Source organism: Crocodylus siamensis, chromosome 5 (assembly GCF_052110815.1).
Source record: "Crocodylus siamensis isolate JL-2025a chromosome 5, ASM5211081v1, whole genome shotgun sequence".
In the NCBI taxonomy this organism is placed as follows: Eukaryota; Metazoa; Chordata; order Crocodylia; family Crocodylidae; genus Crocodylus; species Crocodylus siamensis.
The window spans coordinates 119,264,760-119,283,475 of NC_143399.1; the positions used below are offsets into that span (position 1 = coordinate 119,264,760).

Consider the following 18,716-nt stretch of genomic DNA (forward strand, 5'->3'; position numbering starts at 1 on the left):
ATGTTAAGGGGATCGCTGTTAACAGTGCAGTAATCATTAATAAACTATTAAAAGCTGTAGAAAAATGCATGGCTTTAAAGAATCTGGTCTAAGTCTAAACTGCTGAACTAAAGGAATTGTGTATCAGTTGGCAAGTACTGAATGCATTCTCAGTGTTTACAGTCATACATTTATCATAGCCTAAATAGCAGGTCTGTTTTAATGTCCCACATTTTCATTTGCTATCTTATTTTCTGAATTATGACCATAAGATTTTAAATAAAACAAGACAAAATGTTTATGGGAGCTCAGGTATTTTGCTAAATCCTGTGTGTAGATAGTTGTTCAATTGTACTAGTCTAGTAGCTTGGAATTTTTCAGAATCTGCTCTATAGCAGCCCCTTGTCCCATCATGCTACAGCATTTCTTACATTTAGAAATTGGCTCCTGGGATTAAGTGGTTTGTCTCTGCTAATATAAAATGATATAAAGCTGCTGGAATATACAGTTACATTTTAACTCAAAGAACCTGTTGGTATTGACCCGCTTGTGGTTTATTTCTAAAACCCTTGCATTGAACTGCAATGGAAATGCTAACAGATTTTTGTCATTAAAGCTACGCAATTTATGGAACACATTATAGCTTTATATATTAATGTCTTTGGCCCCTCCAACCCAGCCCCCTACATCTTTACTATTGTGAGTTTGTTTCTGGGCAGCACCATTTCAATCTGCATTGTGGATTGTAAAAATTAGAAATTTGCTTATTTAATTTTCTTGTGAATGTACATTATTTTAAAGGCCACAAGATGTTATTACTTTTATTTTGGTTTGAAACCAAGATGCACTAAGACAGTAGCAGCTACCTACAACCTCAATGCTTCACTGGGGTCTGTTAGGATCCACAGCAATTGAGCAAATCACAGGAACATCTTGGGTACAATCTATGCCTAGAGCTTATTAGAGGTGAACAGTAGCGGGGAAAGTTTATTTCGGTTTTAATATAAACAGTATAGACCTGACTTTCCTTGAAGTCAGATGAGTTATGGTAGCAGGAAGGTCTACAGACTTTTGTCATCTCTACTGCAGCCACGTGGGAAAATATCTAAAGTATTTAGGTAGTCTACCTTTCATGTGATGGCATGTTTTTACAAAAGCAGGCTGGTATTTTCATCCTTCAAGGTGTTTACAAATAAAATGAAATACCTTATTGAAATGCTGTTTGTTATTCTTTTACTATCCCCCTGCACAGGGCAGAACTCCATGACATTTTTTGCCAATGAAGAAAGCTAGAAATTGAATAAACACTTTTCAAAGTCTTTCACTAACATCTGCAGCTGTTTAGGCATGTGGGTGGGGGGATGGGGTTGGTAAGCCCTGTTTTTCACGTATGTTTTCATTAACACAGCTTTATGTGAGTTCATTATTACACACAAGGAAGTCAGCTATTGTTCGCATCGGATACTGCCTATTAGGATGTTTAATGAGTTATAACGTGGGCTTCCTGGAAATACTACAGCACTTGCACACTAAAACCATTTTAATCCCCAGACATAGGGAATCCTAGAGCTGAGGCTCAGGTGATACTATATCTCTCCATAATCAGTGATTCAAAATCAACTAAGCTGTGTATTGCCTGGGCAACAGTCTAAGATGATCTCATTCATACTGATTTGCTGGTAATAGTTGCTCACCCTCTCTGCCAGCAAACTACGAGAACAATTGTACTCTTGTTACATAACTGTATTTTTAATAGCTTCAGTCAGAGCTGTGCCTGTGCAACTGAGAGCAGAACTGTGATCTCTAGGTAGTGCAGAGCCTGTGCATGAAGGGAAATCCTTCCTCAAGTGTACAGCAGCTCACGTAGCATGAACAGTGCTGTTCCAGTGTGACAGTCCCAAGGCCACTGCAGCTCTGTCACTCTTCCTTGCAGGCCTCACCCTCCCTGTGCTACAGCACACAAGGAGCCTTTAAGGACTAAACAAAACTTAATACAAGTGGAGTGTGTCTTTGTGTCCAGATCCAGCTCACCAAGCCTAAGCTATAATACAGGGCTATATCGCAGGCCACCATCAATTGCATTCCCAACTGATGAATTATTCTTTATTTATCACATGAACTACACAGCAAAGAGAGATCATTGCAAACGCTTGGTGGTTTTGATATTTAAAATAAAGAACTTGGGAGATGCAAAGTTAAAAATATTTTTCAAGGCCACCCAAGATTCATTTTTTAAATTGATTTAGTCACTCAGGGCCAGAATTACAAGGTGTAAAAAACCCTTGTGAATCTAGGTTTTGTTTTAAGTCTCACTGAAAAATCAATGAAATTTAGGTTTTCAAAGATAGTTTTATATAATGCAGGGCAGTGCCCTATGGAGGTGCACCAAGCTATTTCTGAAAATGTTGCATCTAGGATCAGAAGCAGTTTAGCCACCTTAGCTAGTTAGCTCTGTTAAGTTGCAGGACTTATTTTTCCAGGCACAGCATTATGTTAACACATATCTTGAAATTTGGATTGGGGTTCCTAAGTCAGTTAAGTAGTTTTGAAAATTATAGATCAATGCTCCAGGTTTGTTTCCACACACATCACTTGCTCACCAGTCAGGTGCCCAGTCTAACTTAAGCTGGGACTGTCTGACTGCTCAGGTGCCCAGTATAGCTGTTAAGTGCCCACTATAGCTTAAACCAGGGTAGGGTAGTATGGCACAGCCCATGATGCTGGGAGGGACTGCAGCCAGGAGGCTGAGGGTGAGCTGGGCTGCCCATATGTCTTGTGCAGTGGTGGGGTACCTACGCGGCCTGGTGGGGGACCTATGGCTTCGACTGGTACAGCCCACATGGTGTATCCTCCATTGGTGCAGCCCCCAGTGACTTAGAAGTTGAACAGCCCTGGCTTAAACATCCAGATTGTGCTTTCCTACTAGACAGAAATCCTGTTAGACAGAAATCACTGCAACAACTTCACCCCTCTCCCAGTACCTCCTCAAATAGAGAGGCTTGGCAATGTGCCTGGAAGATTCACAACTTTAGACGGAGAGGGGAATAGGGGCAGAAGTCATGAAATATGGAAATACAGACAACCCACACGAACTTAAGCACTACGTGTAGCATAACACTTCAGCATGAAGGGGATTGGCAAGGTTCAATTATCACAGCCACTTCTAGTGTAAAATTCTTTCCATAAAAAGAAAAGAAAAGAAAGCCTAAAGCCTGACCTCTTTAAGATTCCAGCTTTCCTCTGTTAACCTCCCAGTTAATAATACAGGAATGTAAGCCTCTTCCCTGAGAGATGGCACTTTAGTTTTAGGTTATGTCATGTGAAGGAACTTCAGAAGAGAAACAAAACTCAGAGCCTATTAAAGCATTTTATATAGCTATAAAAGTAAAGCAATTAACCTCCGCAACCATGGTGCTGTTGATAGGGAAGAATCTCATTCAGTAAACTTTTCTGTATTAAGACTGAAAGTATGGGTTTTTGCCCATTGCTTCATAGCTACATGGACTTACACAGGAAACCAAGAACGAACTGGGGAAAATCACCTTTACAGAGCTGTTAGCTGGCTTGGCATATTAGATAATGGGAATAGATTTTTTTATTAAATGAAACAGGAACAAGATGTGATTTTACTGGGAAGGAATCCTTATAATATCACATTCCTCTCCATCCCCACTTCCCAAGGTATCTCCATGTCCACATGAAAACACAGAAGCCAAAATACAGCCTCATGGAATACCTCTTCAGGCTGAACAGGAAAAGGTGTTTGCCTCTTCAATGTTGTATCAGTTATGTACTGTAGAACAAGAGATGAAAAGAAAGGCCACACAGCATAATGTACTGCTGTCTTTACTTTCAGGATTAGCTAACTTTTCTTTCTCCCCCTCTCTCACCACCACCACCCCCACTGATTCCCTTTATGTCCTAAGGGCAGATCCCTTCTCCTGGGTCAGGAATGTAATAAGGCCGGTTTTCCTCTCTCCAGGATATTGTGTCTGTCTCACTGTGCTTAAATTGCCACAGAAAGCTCTTCAGAGCAAAATACAGTATTTTCTTTGTACAGGAGCCAACACTTGACGTATCCTTGGGGAATTCTCTGTCTTCAGCATTTAAACATACAAGTTGGGTATGTTTAACCTATTGATGGGCAACAAAGACAATGACACAATGTATTGATAATAAACAAAAAGGAAAGCTTGAAATTTTGAATGGGGGAAACACCCCTTCGTATAAATTAGCCTATAGAAAGCACTTTTGATTTGCATACTTATAAAAGGCTTGTTAATACAGAGCGATGAAGAATCCAACATGGCATCTACAACTAAGACACATCAGCCACAAGATAACATAAATGCCATTCAAACACAGCTGGCACTGGGCTGCCATTGACAACCAACAAGCCCCAAATAGGATATGCGTCAATGGGGGAAGGGGAAATTGTGGCCACAGTCGTCAATTTAAATGGGTTTTTCTTTTTTTAACTTGAACTGAAAGCTCAGTCTCAATAATGCAGGACTAACTCATGTCTCTAGACTGCTGCTTCCCAATAAGATCAGTATTTACTTCCCTTAGAGCCAGGTGGCAGCTGTTGTAGGTGGTTGACCTGGGATATGGCAGGGTGTATTCTAGTAGTAGTAGTTTATTTACAGCTTTCACTAAAGTGATATAATAGATTTAACAATAAAATTAGATATAGTTACATGATGTTTGCTTATCAGTAGAAGCATACTACAAAACCGCACATTATACTAATTTAAACAAAAGTAAAACTGAACATGGAGTATGAAGATGCATAAAAATAAATAAAATGAAGCATTTGAAAATATTAAAGTAAAAAATTAAAATCAGGTAATTATATTAGATTTTTCATCCTTATTTTTTTATTTTATGTAGCATAAATACACCTGCAGAGTATAGGTATAAGTTGTTAGACAGGAGCCATATTGGTTTTTTTCTTCATTAGCCCACTACTTAAAATTTCCTCCTAATGGAGAGCTCAGTTTCCCTCTTATTTCTTCAAAGAACGAACAAGACCACAAAAAGTGAACTAACTAATCTATCCCATTCTTCTTGCAAAAACTTATTCTGTCTTAATATGGCGTCTCAAACCACCTTCCCATGATGACTGTGGATCTCATTATGGTGTATCACAGTCTCATAAATAATGGCTTCTAGTTATGTGTGGGTCTGTACTCCAGATAGATAGGTTTCTAGGCCAAAAATGTGCTTAATTTCAAGAAAGGGAAAAAAAAATCTCACTGCCTGCCTATCTCTCTGCGTGCTGGCACCTTGAATGTTTAAATTGTTATCTTGCTTTAATATGGGGAAAATATTGAGTCGGTAACTGCCAGCACATTTTCCAGGTCATTTGTCTGGAGGCGAGTATAAATATTATTTAACAATGAAAACAAGGGTTTATTTGGAAGACAAGAGGCTTCTAAAATGCATGCCTTATCTGATAGGGGCAAACTCCAATTTTTATGCAATCATTTTATGTTCTTAATTGTGCTAAAGTGCTCACATTAAGCAGCCCATTTCAGTTTACATGAGTTCCCCTCCTAATAGAGTTTGGTGGAGATAAAAGCTGCCTTGTTGTGTAAGAGTTCCTATTTTTCTTTTTTCCTCTCTGGTCTTACCATGTAGAGCAGTGGTCTCCAAACTTTTTTGATCGCGAACCCCTATCTATATAAATAGAAGTTCTAATATTTTCTTCCTGCACCCCAATGGATCATCTTGCGCACCCCCTGGGGTGCACACACCCCACTTTGGAGACCACTGATGTAGAGAATGTGGCTGCCCACACGGACCCCTCCTGAGTGAGTTCCTTTCCTATGGTACCTTCTTGGCTGCTCCGTATTTGTTCCCTGGCTCTTTCTTCCTTCTAACTTATTTTCTAATTGTCTGGTTTATCCCATTCCCTATTCTTTCCATTGCTGTTTTCCATCTTTTGCTCGTCCTATCACGCATCAGCTCCCGGGACTCTTTCATTCTACTGCCATCACTCACTGCCTTTGTCTGAACTCCCTACTAGTTTGCCTTTCCCCCTGTGCCCCAGTGCAAATGGTCCTTTTCTATACATAGATGTGGGCCTGCTTATTTGTTTATAACCTGTCATTAATTCTTAGTTTACTTGGCCTTCGAATTTTGATCCCCCTACTTCCTTTCTTCCACAGGCTGCTCTTGCCCGTTTTTCCAGTCTTCCTCAAGGAATTGAGATGGGCCTCTGAGCACGTTACATTAACAACAGGAGTAAGAAAAAGTGGAGCTAGCACTTGACTTTAACCAGAATTCCAGCTGAGTGCACTTTTTTCTTGCTCTAAAGAGTCACTAATGTGCCTAATGGATACAGTGCACTCAGTGCTGTTTAGTTCATATTTTAAAGTGACATGTCTTCTTCAGAACCTCTATATAGTGTTCATATATTAAACCTAGAAAGTGGTTTAATTTATACCTTCTGGTTGGTATGTGCTGCTAACTAACTTTCCAAAGAACCATTTTTTCTGAATGAAGCTTTCCTAACTTAGTGATTTGATCTCTTTGATTTATGAACATCTGGTTTTTTCCATTGTTAAAACCCTCCACATTTTTTTCTCCTCTAAACAATTAAAAAAAAAAAGATCTGATCATTGGAATTAGGTATATCTTCATTTAGGAGTTCATCCCTACTATTTTTTTGAATCACTGATAATTAACAAACTTTGAAAATTGTACTTTGAGCTTGAGTGACAGAACTGTCATCAAGTCTGATAGCTAGCTCAACCACCAGAATGAAGATTACAGTAAAAGAGGATATTTATCAATGTGATTACAGGCCTGAAATGACTAAAAAATTATCGTATCACCACAACACATTCAAGGTTCAGTTGGTTTTACTTGGGGTGATTTTTGGAATATTCAGTTTCAGTGAAGATGACAAGATCAGTCTTTTCAGTTGGAAGTTGTTTGGAGCATGGCCTCTTTTGTGGACAAGTGCTCAGCTGTGGAGACTGACATACTTTCATTGGCTTAGTGGAGCTTTGTCAATTTACACCTGCCGAACACTTGTCCAGGCACTGTTTTTGAGTCATCTGGGAAGTGCCCAGCACAACTATGGAGACTATAATTCAATAATAAATACGTTCAGAAGTAGGAAGCTAGATTGTCCGAGCTTCCACACAGCCATGTGACAGTGTGTGAATACATGCGTCTCAGTGCATGGTAATAGGTTCTGTTTAGCCTTAGGAACTGAAAGCAGCTTAAGTGCTTATGCTACCAGAAGGGCTTAAAGCGGCTTATGTCCTTCTTCCCATTTTAAGGACTAGCAATGGCTTAAGTGCTTATGCCACCTTAAATACATGGGGCAAATGTATACGATCTTTATGCAGTCATGAAGGTTGCATTAGTGATGTTGTTGCTTAGCCTGTCCGTACAGGGGTTTGACTTTTCCTGAAAATGATCTTTTGTAGAAAAAGAATAGGACATGTTCATGCCTGCTTTCCAGGCAATGATGCAGAATAACTCCAGAGTGTGTGTGTTTGGGAGTGGGGAGACAGGGCAGGGAGACACCTGGAGACTTCAGTTACACGGCAAATCTTCATCTATAATGTGAAACCAGAATGAAGAAGCCTTATTTGGATAACCCATAGGTTAGGGACAATTAATTCTTTTCTAGCTCTAGCACACAACTATTCTGCCAGTTGGTATTAGTGACCACAGTTTGCAGTGCTATTACAGATTAGAGGGGGACTTAGTTACGCTGCTTAGAACATGCTTGAAAAATTTACTAGGGATGTAGCAGTCCCACTCCACATTACAAAGCATTTACCTAGCCCCTGGGATTTCCACTGTGGGAGAATATATTTGGCCTGTTGCATCTCCCTGTCCTGGCTCTTTTTCAGATCTGTCCTGCATCCATGTGGTCACAGATCATGGGTCATCAGTTATACATTGTCTTTTGTCCATTGCTGGTCTGACAGGAAAGAGTGTGCATGTCACCTTCTAACGAAGTGTTATGGAGGTATAGATGTTGTCATATCCAACTTCCCTGACTACCTAATATGGTAGTGAAGAGCAGACATGAATCATGGATAACATCCTTGAGAAGGAAGCAGGATGGGCATTAGTATAAATGTTGCGTGTCCATGTTTCTGGCAGGTCATTGCTTTTTCTAAGTCCAAGCCTGTTTGGCCCAAATTGGACTAGTGAAATCAGCCTGACATCAATGGGAGTTAGCTAACCAAATACCTTTGAGAATCTGGACCTGCCTCAGTTTTCCATCTGCTGCCTCAGTTCTGCATCTGTTAAGTGGGTATAGCAGTACTTCCCTACCACATGGGATGGTTTGAAGATATATTCATTAAAAGATATGCATCTATCCTAGGTTAATTCACCCAGTAGTATAGGCAGATACTACTAGGCCTCACCACTAAGTAGGAGGAGATAACATATTTTCATTTAGCAAACAGCCACCGAAAGGTTGTTGTGGACAGACAAAACTTAAACTAGAATAAGTTATAACCAGTAGTTTTACCCTGATTCTTTCATAGAGAATCCTCCACTGGGTTGGGCAGAGTTACTGTGTTTTAAGGATTTACATAATCTCTCCATTACTTTTTTATACCATTATGCTGGTATAAATGTTTTTTCTGTTCATGCCTGAAAACAGAAACAAGTAGAGAGCTTATACTGTAGGTGTACATTGTATATTTGACTCTTGAAGCAATTTAATTGCATATGGACTTTGGGCCAAATCTTCATCTGTAATGAGAAATCAGAATGAAGAAGCTTTATTTGGCTAGCCCATAGGTTAGGAACAATTAATTCTTTTCTAGCCCTAGCACACAACTATTCTGCCAGTTGGTATTGCTGACCACAGTCTGTGCTCTGTGTGCTCCATACTCTGGGCCATGGAATATTGCATCTCTGCTGTTTGTGGACTCTCACACTCCTTCGTGCAGCTGCAAAATAAGTCATGGTTGGAGGCTGTTTGGCTGCTCTTCTTCCATCGCTTACTGCCTGTCTCACACAGAGGGACTTCAGTAGCTCTGCTGCCCTGTGGGCCTTGTGTCTGAACAGCTGGGGGAAAGATTTGCACCATAAATAGGGTTAAGTGTTTGTGTTTCATGGTGCATTGTAGTGGAGACTTTTAGCACTCACTGCTTTTAAACACTGTGGGAAAATGAATTATCAAAAACTTTATTAATACAACACTGAAGTTACCTAACCAACTAAACATCTAGTGGAAATGCAAATATGATGCTTGCCACAATGCCATTCATGGGGCGACATAGCTGATAAGCAGCATTTTCTGTTCCTGTTTTTCATGTCAAATATGTACCATGATACATTCAGTGTATCACTTAGAATTAGATGTTTTCACCACACTTTTCTCTTTTCTCCACCAAATCATACTTGGTTTGAAGCTGCAGCCTCAGATAGATCCGGTTTCCAGTGCTCCTTTGCAACTCACATCTTCCCTTCAGGGTCAAACAATAGTCTCCTTTGCCACCTGCACAATGAAGGGATACACCTCTGGCTTTTGTTGAATGAGTAAACTCTTACCAAGTAGTCCGCTCTGATCAGCATGCCTATGCATTCCTCTCCTTGAGAAGAAATTATGGAAGGGGGATACCAAACTTGATCATTAATTGTTCTTACCTCAAATATCATATACAATCTTTTGCCAGGGTGGATGGCAGCTTATTTAATTCTAGTGATTAACATTGAATTGGCTTGAAAGAGAACAGCATTTTATAAGTGGACTTGCAAGGGTTGATGTCCAATGGCAGTTGTATACAATGGGGGATATTTTGTAGCATGTTTATTCATAAGAGAGTTTTATTTATCAGGTAGAAAGCATCTGATAATATGGAGTCAGATGCTGAGTGGAGCCTTATGTAGTTGTCCTTAAACACAGGAGTGGTCTCTTGGCTTTCATGGGCCCATTTGCTTTAATCAGGATTACTAATGGAAGACTTGCAGGATTGGGTCTTTAACAAACACAGAATGAAAGGAAAGGTCTTTTTGCCTGTAAGAAACTAGGGCTATTACATCAAAATTCAATTTCACTGGGAAAAAAAATCCTTCTGATCTACTCCCTGGAATGTGACATTTCATGGATGTAATAAGGTTACAAACAGATTATAAATTGAAACCCCATAAATCCTTATTGTACTCCACCAAAGCTTCTGCTTTGCATAATACTCTTATTCCAGAGTGTTCTTTGTTTTATAAACTAAAAACTATTCAATCATTCATGTTATGGAGACCAAGGAGTCAAAAACACCATGAGAAATCCGAAGGTAATTATCAGAATCAAAGAACTTGAATGTCAGAGTTCAGAAATTTCTGAACATTTTAGACAGAAAGATCAATTTTTTCTGTGAAACACACACACACATTCCACAAAATAATTCTAAAATATTGTACTCCAAAATAACAATTGAAAGGTCCAAGAAAAATCTAATAGACATTTTATTTGTTTTATTCTACCTAACTGTCTGTCAAAGTGGTGGTGCACAGACCAAGATAAAAATGTGTTAGGGATATCAGAATCTAGCCCAAATTAAACCATCAGGGTGATGAAAGCCAAGAATCATCATACTGAAGTGCTTCTCTGTGTTCTGACATTTTAGGGTTTTTTGCTACATAGGATTAACTCATTACAACTCTTCACCTATCCCAACCCTCTCCTCTTCCTTCTGTACCAGTGCCCAGTGTGGGTTCCAGTGCCTTTCCACATCTTTCTCTGTTTCCTTCAGGTCACTGAACAGCCCATTCATGTTTTAACTATGTCAAACAGGCTGTGTCTTCACAAGACACTGGCTGCTCAGTAGCAGCAAGCTACTGTACAGTCAGTGTCACCAAAAAGCCATTTGGGGACACTACTGCGCAGTACCACTGGTTACTGTGAAGTCATGTAGTACTTGTGTATGCAAGTACTAAATGACTGCGCAGTAACAACGCAGTCAGCATCTCATGTAGATGCAGCCACAGCTTAATAAATGTCTTTATCAGGTTTCTTCTAGGCTTTACCTGAAGAGGAGGATCTTCATGAAAGAACAGAGAAGCTTTGTAGACAAGGTCCAAGAGGTGTTTGACACATAGGAGTATTGTGAAATAAAGTGCAAGTGCTTGTGGGAGAAGCAGGGAGAATGGGAAAGCAGTGACATGATAAGGGGGAGGAGGGTAGAGATGAAGGGAGCAGCAGCATCAGGCAGTGACCTGCAGGCAATCACAAGAAGCTTCAGTGGAGGAGCCAATGAAGGGACTTAAAGGTGGATGACATAGCTCAGCAGGCAAATATTCTTACAGCTATCTGCCTTTAGCATGGATTGCAAAAGGGGTCACGTAAGACAGAGAGTCCAAAGAGCAAGAGGGTGCATGAGGAAAGCCAGGACATGACAAGGGATGGATGAGAATTATAGGTATACGTACTGAGAAACCATTTTTGACATGTTGTATAAAGTGAGCAAAGTTTGCACCCTGACTCGTGCAGGCCAGCACAGGGAGAAGGATGCTTTTGGAGGTAAAAGAGAACAAAATGAAGTGCTGGTCCTTACTCAAAATCAGGCCACATTCAGTTTGCATCATATGCACTAATTTTGGTTTTGTTCCTCCATTACAGTGTAGCTTTGTCCAGACAACTCACGATACATTTTATTTACAGAAAAATCTGACCAATAGTTGTTTTCATAATGGAATTTCATGCAGCTGCTTCTTTTTCTCTCAGGCAATAAGAGCACACATTAACCTTCCTGTACCGTTCTGATTCGGTTTCAAAACACTGGCCATCTGCACACTTTTGGTACAGGCGCATGTAATATAAATGGACTACAGAGATATGCACTTGAAACATAAACTCTTAAAGATTACATGTTGTACGTTGTCCAGCACATCTGTTCTGTGCCTATGCTCAGTGCAGCATCATAACTTTTAAGAAATGGTAATAAAGTTTTGAAAACAGAAAAAGAACAGTCATCTTTTATAGGCAGCCCACATCTGTTTGCCATAGGGACCTTGCATAATTGTGAACATAAGTGATTTTATTTGGTTTTTTTATTGTTTTCAGGACTTTGAAAAGATCAGGATTATCTTTTTTGTGTTTCACTATGAACTACTGACTTTCTGTATGTCTGACTTTTCTATGAGCTACTTATGGAGCGGATGCTGATTTCATCTGTACTACTATCAAATTTAAACTCTGGAAAAAGTCTCAGTGCCTTAATTGAAACAGTTCCATTTTTTGAGACAGGCAGCCACCTAGTGGTAGAAGAGGGAAACAGACTTGTTTCAGAAAAATAAATGCAAAAAAATTGAGAGAGTCTGGTTGATGGTACTTTCCAAGAAATCCAGGAGAATCAGGCAGCTTAAGTGCCATTGAAATGCATTCCTTTAGGTAACTGAAAATTCTGGTTGTGAGCATTTGTGTGTATTTTAAAACTGAGAATTTTGACAGTTACACCTTTTTAAAAGTAAACTTAATGCTAAAATATGTATGCCCTGGCTCACTAGGCTCTCCCTGTACATAAAAACTTGAAAGAATTAAGTACATTTTTAAAATTCTTTGTGGCTCCAGGGTCTTATGGAATGGAAAGAGTGAAAGATATACAACAGATTCTGCTTTTGGATTCATTCATGAAGATCCCACTGACCAAAATGAGACCTGAGCATGTGCATGTGAGAATCAAATTTAGGTCTGAGTCTTCAAGAAATTGTAGGAGAAATCAGGAAAAACCATATTACAACATGGCAAAGAAATCTGGATTAGAAGGAACTCCAGTTTGTTTTTTTAAATAACTGAAGTCTATCAAACATACACTAAATTTAATACATGCACAAAACGAAAATACCGGTAATGTGGTGTGAGACAAATATTTTGTTGGAAGATCAATTGAACATTTTTACTTCACCTTTTTATTTGGAGGCTATCTTGTTGAAAGCATGATTTTGCAAATCATGTGTTAGATAACACCTAAATTAAGTCTTTGGGATGTAAGTAGTACTTTGTGTGTGCATCTACACATGTATTAATGTGCTGTTGCTACTACACATTAAGTTAAGTACCTCTAATATGAGGTACTACATAAATGAGCAGTAGCCAGTGCTAATACATAGTAGCAATGGCACACAGTCTTTTTGTGATGCTTAATGTGCAGTAGACTAATTCTGCTGCACATTAGCACAGTTTTTGCCATGATGTGCAAATGTACCATAGACTGTCTATGGCACATTAAGTGTCTTGTGTAGACACACCCCATGTGAACTATGTAAATGAAGTCCTAAGTAAAATTATACAGAATCAATTATATAGAATCAATTACAATTCAATCAATTGGGATTGATTAAATATCTAAGACTAATCAAAAGCCTGTTGATGTCTATAGAAGGGACCACATAACACTTCATCTATTTTAGATTAGGTCTATAATTTACTTGGATTATAATATCTTGGGAGCAAAAGCCTTCTTTTTTTGTCTTATGTTTGGATCACAGTGAGGTCCCTGTCCATGCTAGAGGCTCCTATGTTCTATGGTAATACTAGTAACAGTAATTAATAGTGGTGGTATGATGTCTTCAGCAGAAGGGAGTTGCTAATGTGCTAACCTATCCTATGGTTTCTACCTCTGCAGCATATAAACAATGACCACATCCATGGTGAGAAGAAGGAGTTTGTGTGCCGATGGCTGGATTGTTCCCGGGAGCAGAAGCCCTTCAAAGCCCAATATATGCTGGTGGTACACATGAGGAGACACACGGGGGAAAAGCCTCATAAATGCACTGTGAGTACACAACCCTGGACAGCTGGTTTTCACAGGTTTGACAGGCTGGGTCATGAAAATGCTTCTTCCCAACTTGGACTCCCAACATAGCCGTTCCACACCTGTGTCTGATCTTGTGAAAACAGCACCATATCAGCAGAGTAGCAGTTATTTACGTACTTTGCACAGAAGACAGTGACTACAAGAAGGTGTGAGATGATGATTCGATTAGGCCCAGTTTTCTAAATCTAAATTCTCTCCATTAAATAATTTAATTTCTCTGTAAAATGTGTTAAGTAAGGCAGAGGTGCTTTCATTGTTCATAGAAATACTGCTAAACCCCAAAATGCTAATGGATTTCTGAGTTAGTAACAATCTGTTCAGGTTTTTTTTTATCTAGACTATTTTTTCTCTTACAACAGAGGTTTTGCATTGCGCTGGAAATATTTTTTTCAAGTTACAGCGGACTGTCTTAACAAAAATGAAGAAAGCACTTCCATCTATTGAATAAAGTTACTAAGCTTCTAATCTTTGAGAATGTTTTATTATGTTGGGCTGTTTTACCTTTCCTAAAATCACAAGCATTTAGCATAATCCAGTTTTACATGTTGTCCACAGTTTGAAGGTTGTACAAAGGCTTACTCCAGATTAGAAAACTTGAAAACCCACTTGAGATCTCACACTGGAGAGAAACCATATGTTTGTGAGCACGAGGGCTGCAACAAAGCTTTCTCTAATGCATCCGATCGGGCCAAACACCAAAACAGAACTCACTCCAATGAGGTAAGCAAACATGTAGGCTGTAAGATAGCCTTAGCTATGCTGAGATATAATTGTGTCAAAAGAAGTTGCTGTAAAACACAACCAAAAAATCATCAGGAACATGAAGCAGGTCAGTTGCATATTGCATTCATCAGCGATAAATCATATTAATATTGTGTTGCTCTAAAGAGGCTTCTAGAACATTAAAACATAAGATTTGCCATACTGGGTCAGGCCAGTAGTTCATCTAGCCCAATATCTTGTCTCCAACAGTGGCAGAAGTAGACACTATAGAGGGAGAACTTTGAACTAGACCAGCTAGAATGATATATCCCCTATTCGTTACCCTTGTTGGCATCCACCATCACCGGTTTACAGATGTCTGAGGAGACATCTCCAAATGTTCTATCATCAATGAATTTGTCTAATCCCATTTTGACCAGGGCTATAGTATCCTCCTCCATCAATTCCTGTGGCATTGAGCTCCGCAAATTAACCACATGCTTCATTTTAAAAAAGTACTTTATCTTGTTTTAAATCTCTCTCCTACCAATTTCAGTGAGTGCCCCCTATCATTTTAGGACTTGGTTAACAGTAGTTCCCTGTTCATGTGGTACACACCCTTCATGATTTTATAGACCTCTATCATAATTCTCCTTTCCAAATGGAATAGTTCTAGCCTTTCTAGTCTCTCCTAGTCTGGCATCTGATCCATACCTACGATCGTTTTGTTTGCTCTTCTCTGTACCTTCTCTGAATTAGAAAATTCTACTACATCCTTTCTGAGATGTGAAGACCAGTGCTACATACAGTATTCAAGATGTGGGTGCACCATGGGTTTGTATAATGGCGTGATGATGTTCTCCATTTTCTTTTCAATTCTTTTCTTAAAAATGCCCAACATTTTATTGGCTTTTTTTGGTCACTGCTGGAAATAGTTCTCCAAAAATATCAGCTCAATCTACAATGACTCCAAGGTCAACTTTCTTGAGTTGTAACAATTAGTTCAGAACACAGTATTGTGTACTTAAAGATTTTTACTGTGCACACCTATTTCCAGGTCATTTGTAAAAATGTTGAAAAAAATAAGGCCCAGCACAGATCTCTGCAAGACCCCACTTCTGACCTCCCTCCAACCTGAAAAGTGACCATTTAGCTCTACCCTTTGCTTTATCCAGATCTCAATCCATGAGAAAACATTCCCTGCAATCTCATAGCAAATCATCTTTTTTAAAAGCTGTTAGTGAGAGACCTTGTCAAAAGCTTTCTGAAAATCCAAATATTATGGTAACTGGATCCTTCTTGCCCATGCGTTTGTTAATCCTTTCAAAAAATCACATTAGTGAGGCAGGATTTCCCTTTATGAAAAACATGCTGACACTTCCCCAGCAGATCATATTTGTCTGTGCAACTGCTGATTTTACTCTTTATTATGGATATAGCAACTTGCCAGCGATGGAAGTGAGCCTCATTGGTCTGTAGTTTCCAGAATCACCTCTGGAGCCCTTTTTGAAGATGGGTGTTATGCTGGCACCCCACTAGTCCTCTGGCACACAGGCTGTTTGTAACAATTGGTTATATACTGTTTCCAGCAATTCTGCAGTTTTGCCTTTGAGTTCCTTCAGAAATCTCGGGTGAATGCCGTGGTCCTGGTGACTTACAGGACTTAGTTTATCAATTTGTTCTAGTGTTTCTTCTGTTGCCAGTTCAATGTGGCCCAATTCTTTAGACATATATACTAGGAAGGAGTACACCTTCTACATCTTGGTCATCTAATGGCTTCTGATCATTTTATCAAAAATAAGAGAGAGGACCTAATGGAACTACTGCACATTAAGTTGTGAAAGATTAGTTGAAATCCAGTGATAATTTTTCTCACTTCCAGGCTACAAACTGACATTGCATTTGTCCCATGATAAATCACTTTATCCCAGGACAAAGGGAAGTCATTCAGATGTCCATGTCTGTTTTCCTAGGATAACTCCTAAAAAGGTTCACAAGATGAGGAGTACTATCTGTTTATCCCAGGAAACTGCAATGCACATTCAAACAATTACCCCAGGATTGCATAAATGAATCAGTGGTAGAAAAGCGGCAGTGCATTTAGCTGTCCACTAAACTTTGATTAGAAGGGCAGTGTGTGCATACATCGAGGCCGGGATATTTCCATTTTGGTACAAACACAGGTACACCTTGAGAGACAAATGAAATACCTGTTCCTAGCCCCAGAGACAGAGAGGACAGTCAGGTCCCAAGGAGAGTTTGTGTGGTGTTGTTCTGTAGTGACATCTGCTGGCTCCCTGGCTGCTGCATTGACACTGAAGGGAGTTGGAGTCTGGCCTTGGGAGTTGAGGAATAGCCTCAACCAGAGAATAGAGTTTAACAATGTTCAACATCTCGCTAAAGGCATCCCTTTCAGAATGGGAACTACATTTCTTCAACTCTTCAACTAAAAGTAGAGGAATCTCAAGAGGTTCAGAGTTATATCCCTTCCTGTCCCCTCTACATCACTTCATTCTCTCTTTCTAGTCTAAATCGATTTTTCCTTAAGCCACGTCCTTCCCTTTTGCTCCATTCCCTTTCAGGCCTCGCAGAGAAGCAGCATTGTGGCTGATTGCCTGGGTTGGAACTTTTGGTGCCTCTTTTTCTACCCATATCCCTCCATTTCTACAAGAAGCTCAGCTTTTCTGTGGTAGCCCACCACCAGACCTGTCACAAGAAGTCAGCAGAGCTGAGAGAATTTCACTCTGTCTTGCATCTTTGCGTTACAAGTCATGCAGAAAACACTGCACACCTCTGAATTCAGGCTTTCCCCTGAAGTATGTGGTCTCTGCTGTCAGAACCTGCCAGACTTGTTGGTTCATGATAATGGATTGATTTTGAAGATTTTTACCAAAAGCAGGGTGGTGATTTACCAAACCTATCCACTACCTGAGCCGAGTTTCAGGCTGGCTCATACTTGAGTTCAAACAAATTGTCCGTTCCAAGTTGATTTGTGTGGCATTAGCAAAGCCTCATGAAAGGTGACTTTGATTGATGCACTTCCCTATTTAAGATCTAGATTTCACATTCAACAGTGAAACACTGCATGGAGTTAGCATTTGTTGTACATCAGTTCATCATATTGGTGATAGGTACAGTAACAAAAGCAAACAAACAACCCCACCAGAAATGTGTTTCACAGTGAAGTGAAGTCCAGGTTCTCAGCTGGTATAAACTGATGTGTGTCTGTTGACTCCAGCAAGGCTACACAGATTTACATCCCCTATAATGTTATTTTAATATTATAGAAGACACAACATGAATAGACTATCACAGAGTCCTCTCCACCTTACACTGGGTTATATTTAGTACTTACCAGAGATAACACTGTTTGGGATGGATAGACAGATGAGATAAGCAACTTTAAATGCAACTGGTTTTTTATGCTTCTCATTTATATGAAATGCAAAGAGAAATTCAGTTTCATCCAGGTGAATTTAAATGTCTATGACTGAAAACCTCATTAGAGGCGACTCAGACCTCTAGCCTTTCCTAGTTTGCTTATGGTCAGAGAGAATTCTCAGCTGCATATTTTCAAAGTTCTGCCTGAAATCCCCTTTTTGGTAGTCATGCTGGAAAACCACTCACCCAAATCCAAGACCATGAATTTAAGGTGACCCCCTAGTAATTAGATTATATACGTGGAAAACTATAAATGTGTTGTTTTCCAAGTATAGAATCTAATCATTGAAGAGTTGTCTTAAATTCCTCCCTCCACCCACCACTGTGGTGGAGAAAGCAGCAGCAGGGTGAAAACAGTCTTCCCCCCTTCCACTCCCAGACTACTTGCTCTCCCCCAGGGCCTGCTACCCTGCCACCTGTCTCCTCCTGTCACTGCCGTCTCCTGGTGCCTGGTATACTACTGGCAACTTTCCCCACAGAATCACCACTTACTCTGTGTAGTGGCTCTGGCTCTAGCTTTGGCCTGGGGCATGAAGCACCCACTGGCTTCAGCCCCAACCAGGCAGCAGTGGCAGCAGCAGCTCTGGCCCCCTCCCTGCGCCTGGCATGGGGCAGGAGCTGGGGCTAGAGCAGGGGCGGGCAAAATACAGCTCGTGGGCCAGATCCGGTCTGCCAATTGATTTGATTGCCCCGTTTCTACCAGAGCTGCTCCTGGTGCAGCTGCAGCTGCCTGGGCGGTTCTCTGCTTCTCTTGCCTCCAGCAGCAGCTCCTCCTCCTGCTCTTGTCACGGCGCT

General features: G+C 40.1%; 1 protein-coding gene across 6 annotated transcripts in view; it reads left to right on the forward strand.

Moving 5' to 3' along the window:
• The window catches only part of GLI3 (GLI family zinc finger 3), a 267,088-nt gene that overhangs the window by 233,441 nt on the left and 14,931 nt on the right, over positions 1-18,716 (forward strand). For all 6 annotated transcript variants that reach the window (XM_090050059.1, XM_090050058.1, XM_090050061.1 and 3 more), the window contains 2 exons: positions 13,587-13,736; positions 14,334-14,498. In XM_090050059.1, the coding sequence (XP_089906185.1) occupies positions 13,587-13,736; positions 14,334-14,498 (315 nt within the window). The remainder of the gene's footprint in view (positions 1-13,586; positions 13,737-14,333; positions 14,499-18,716) is intronic.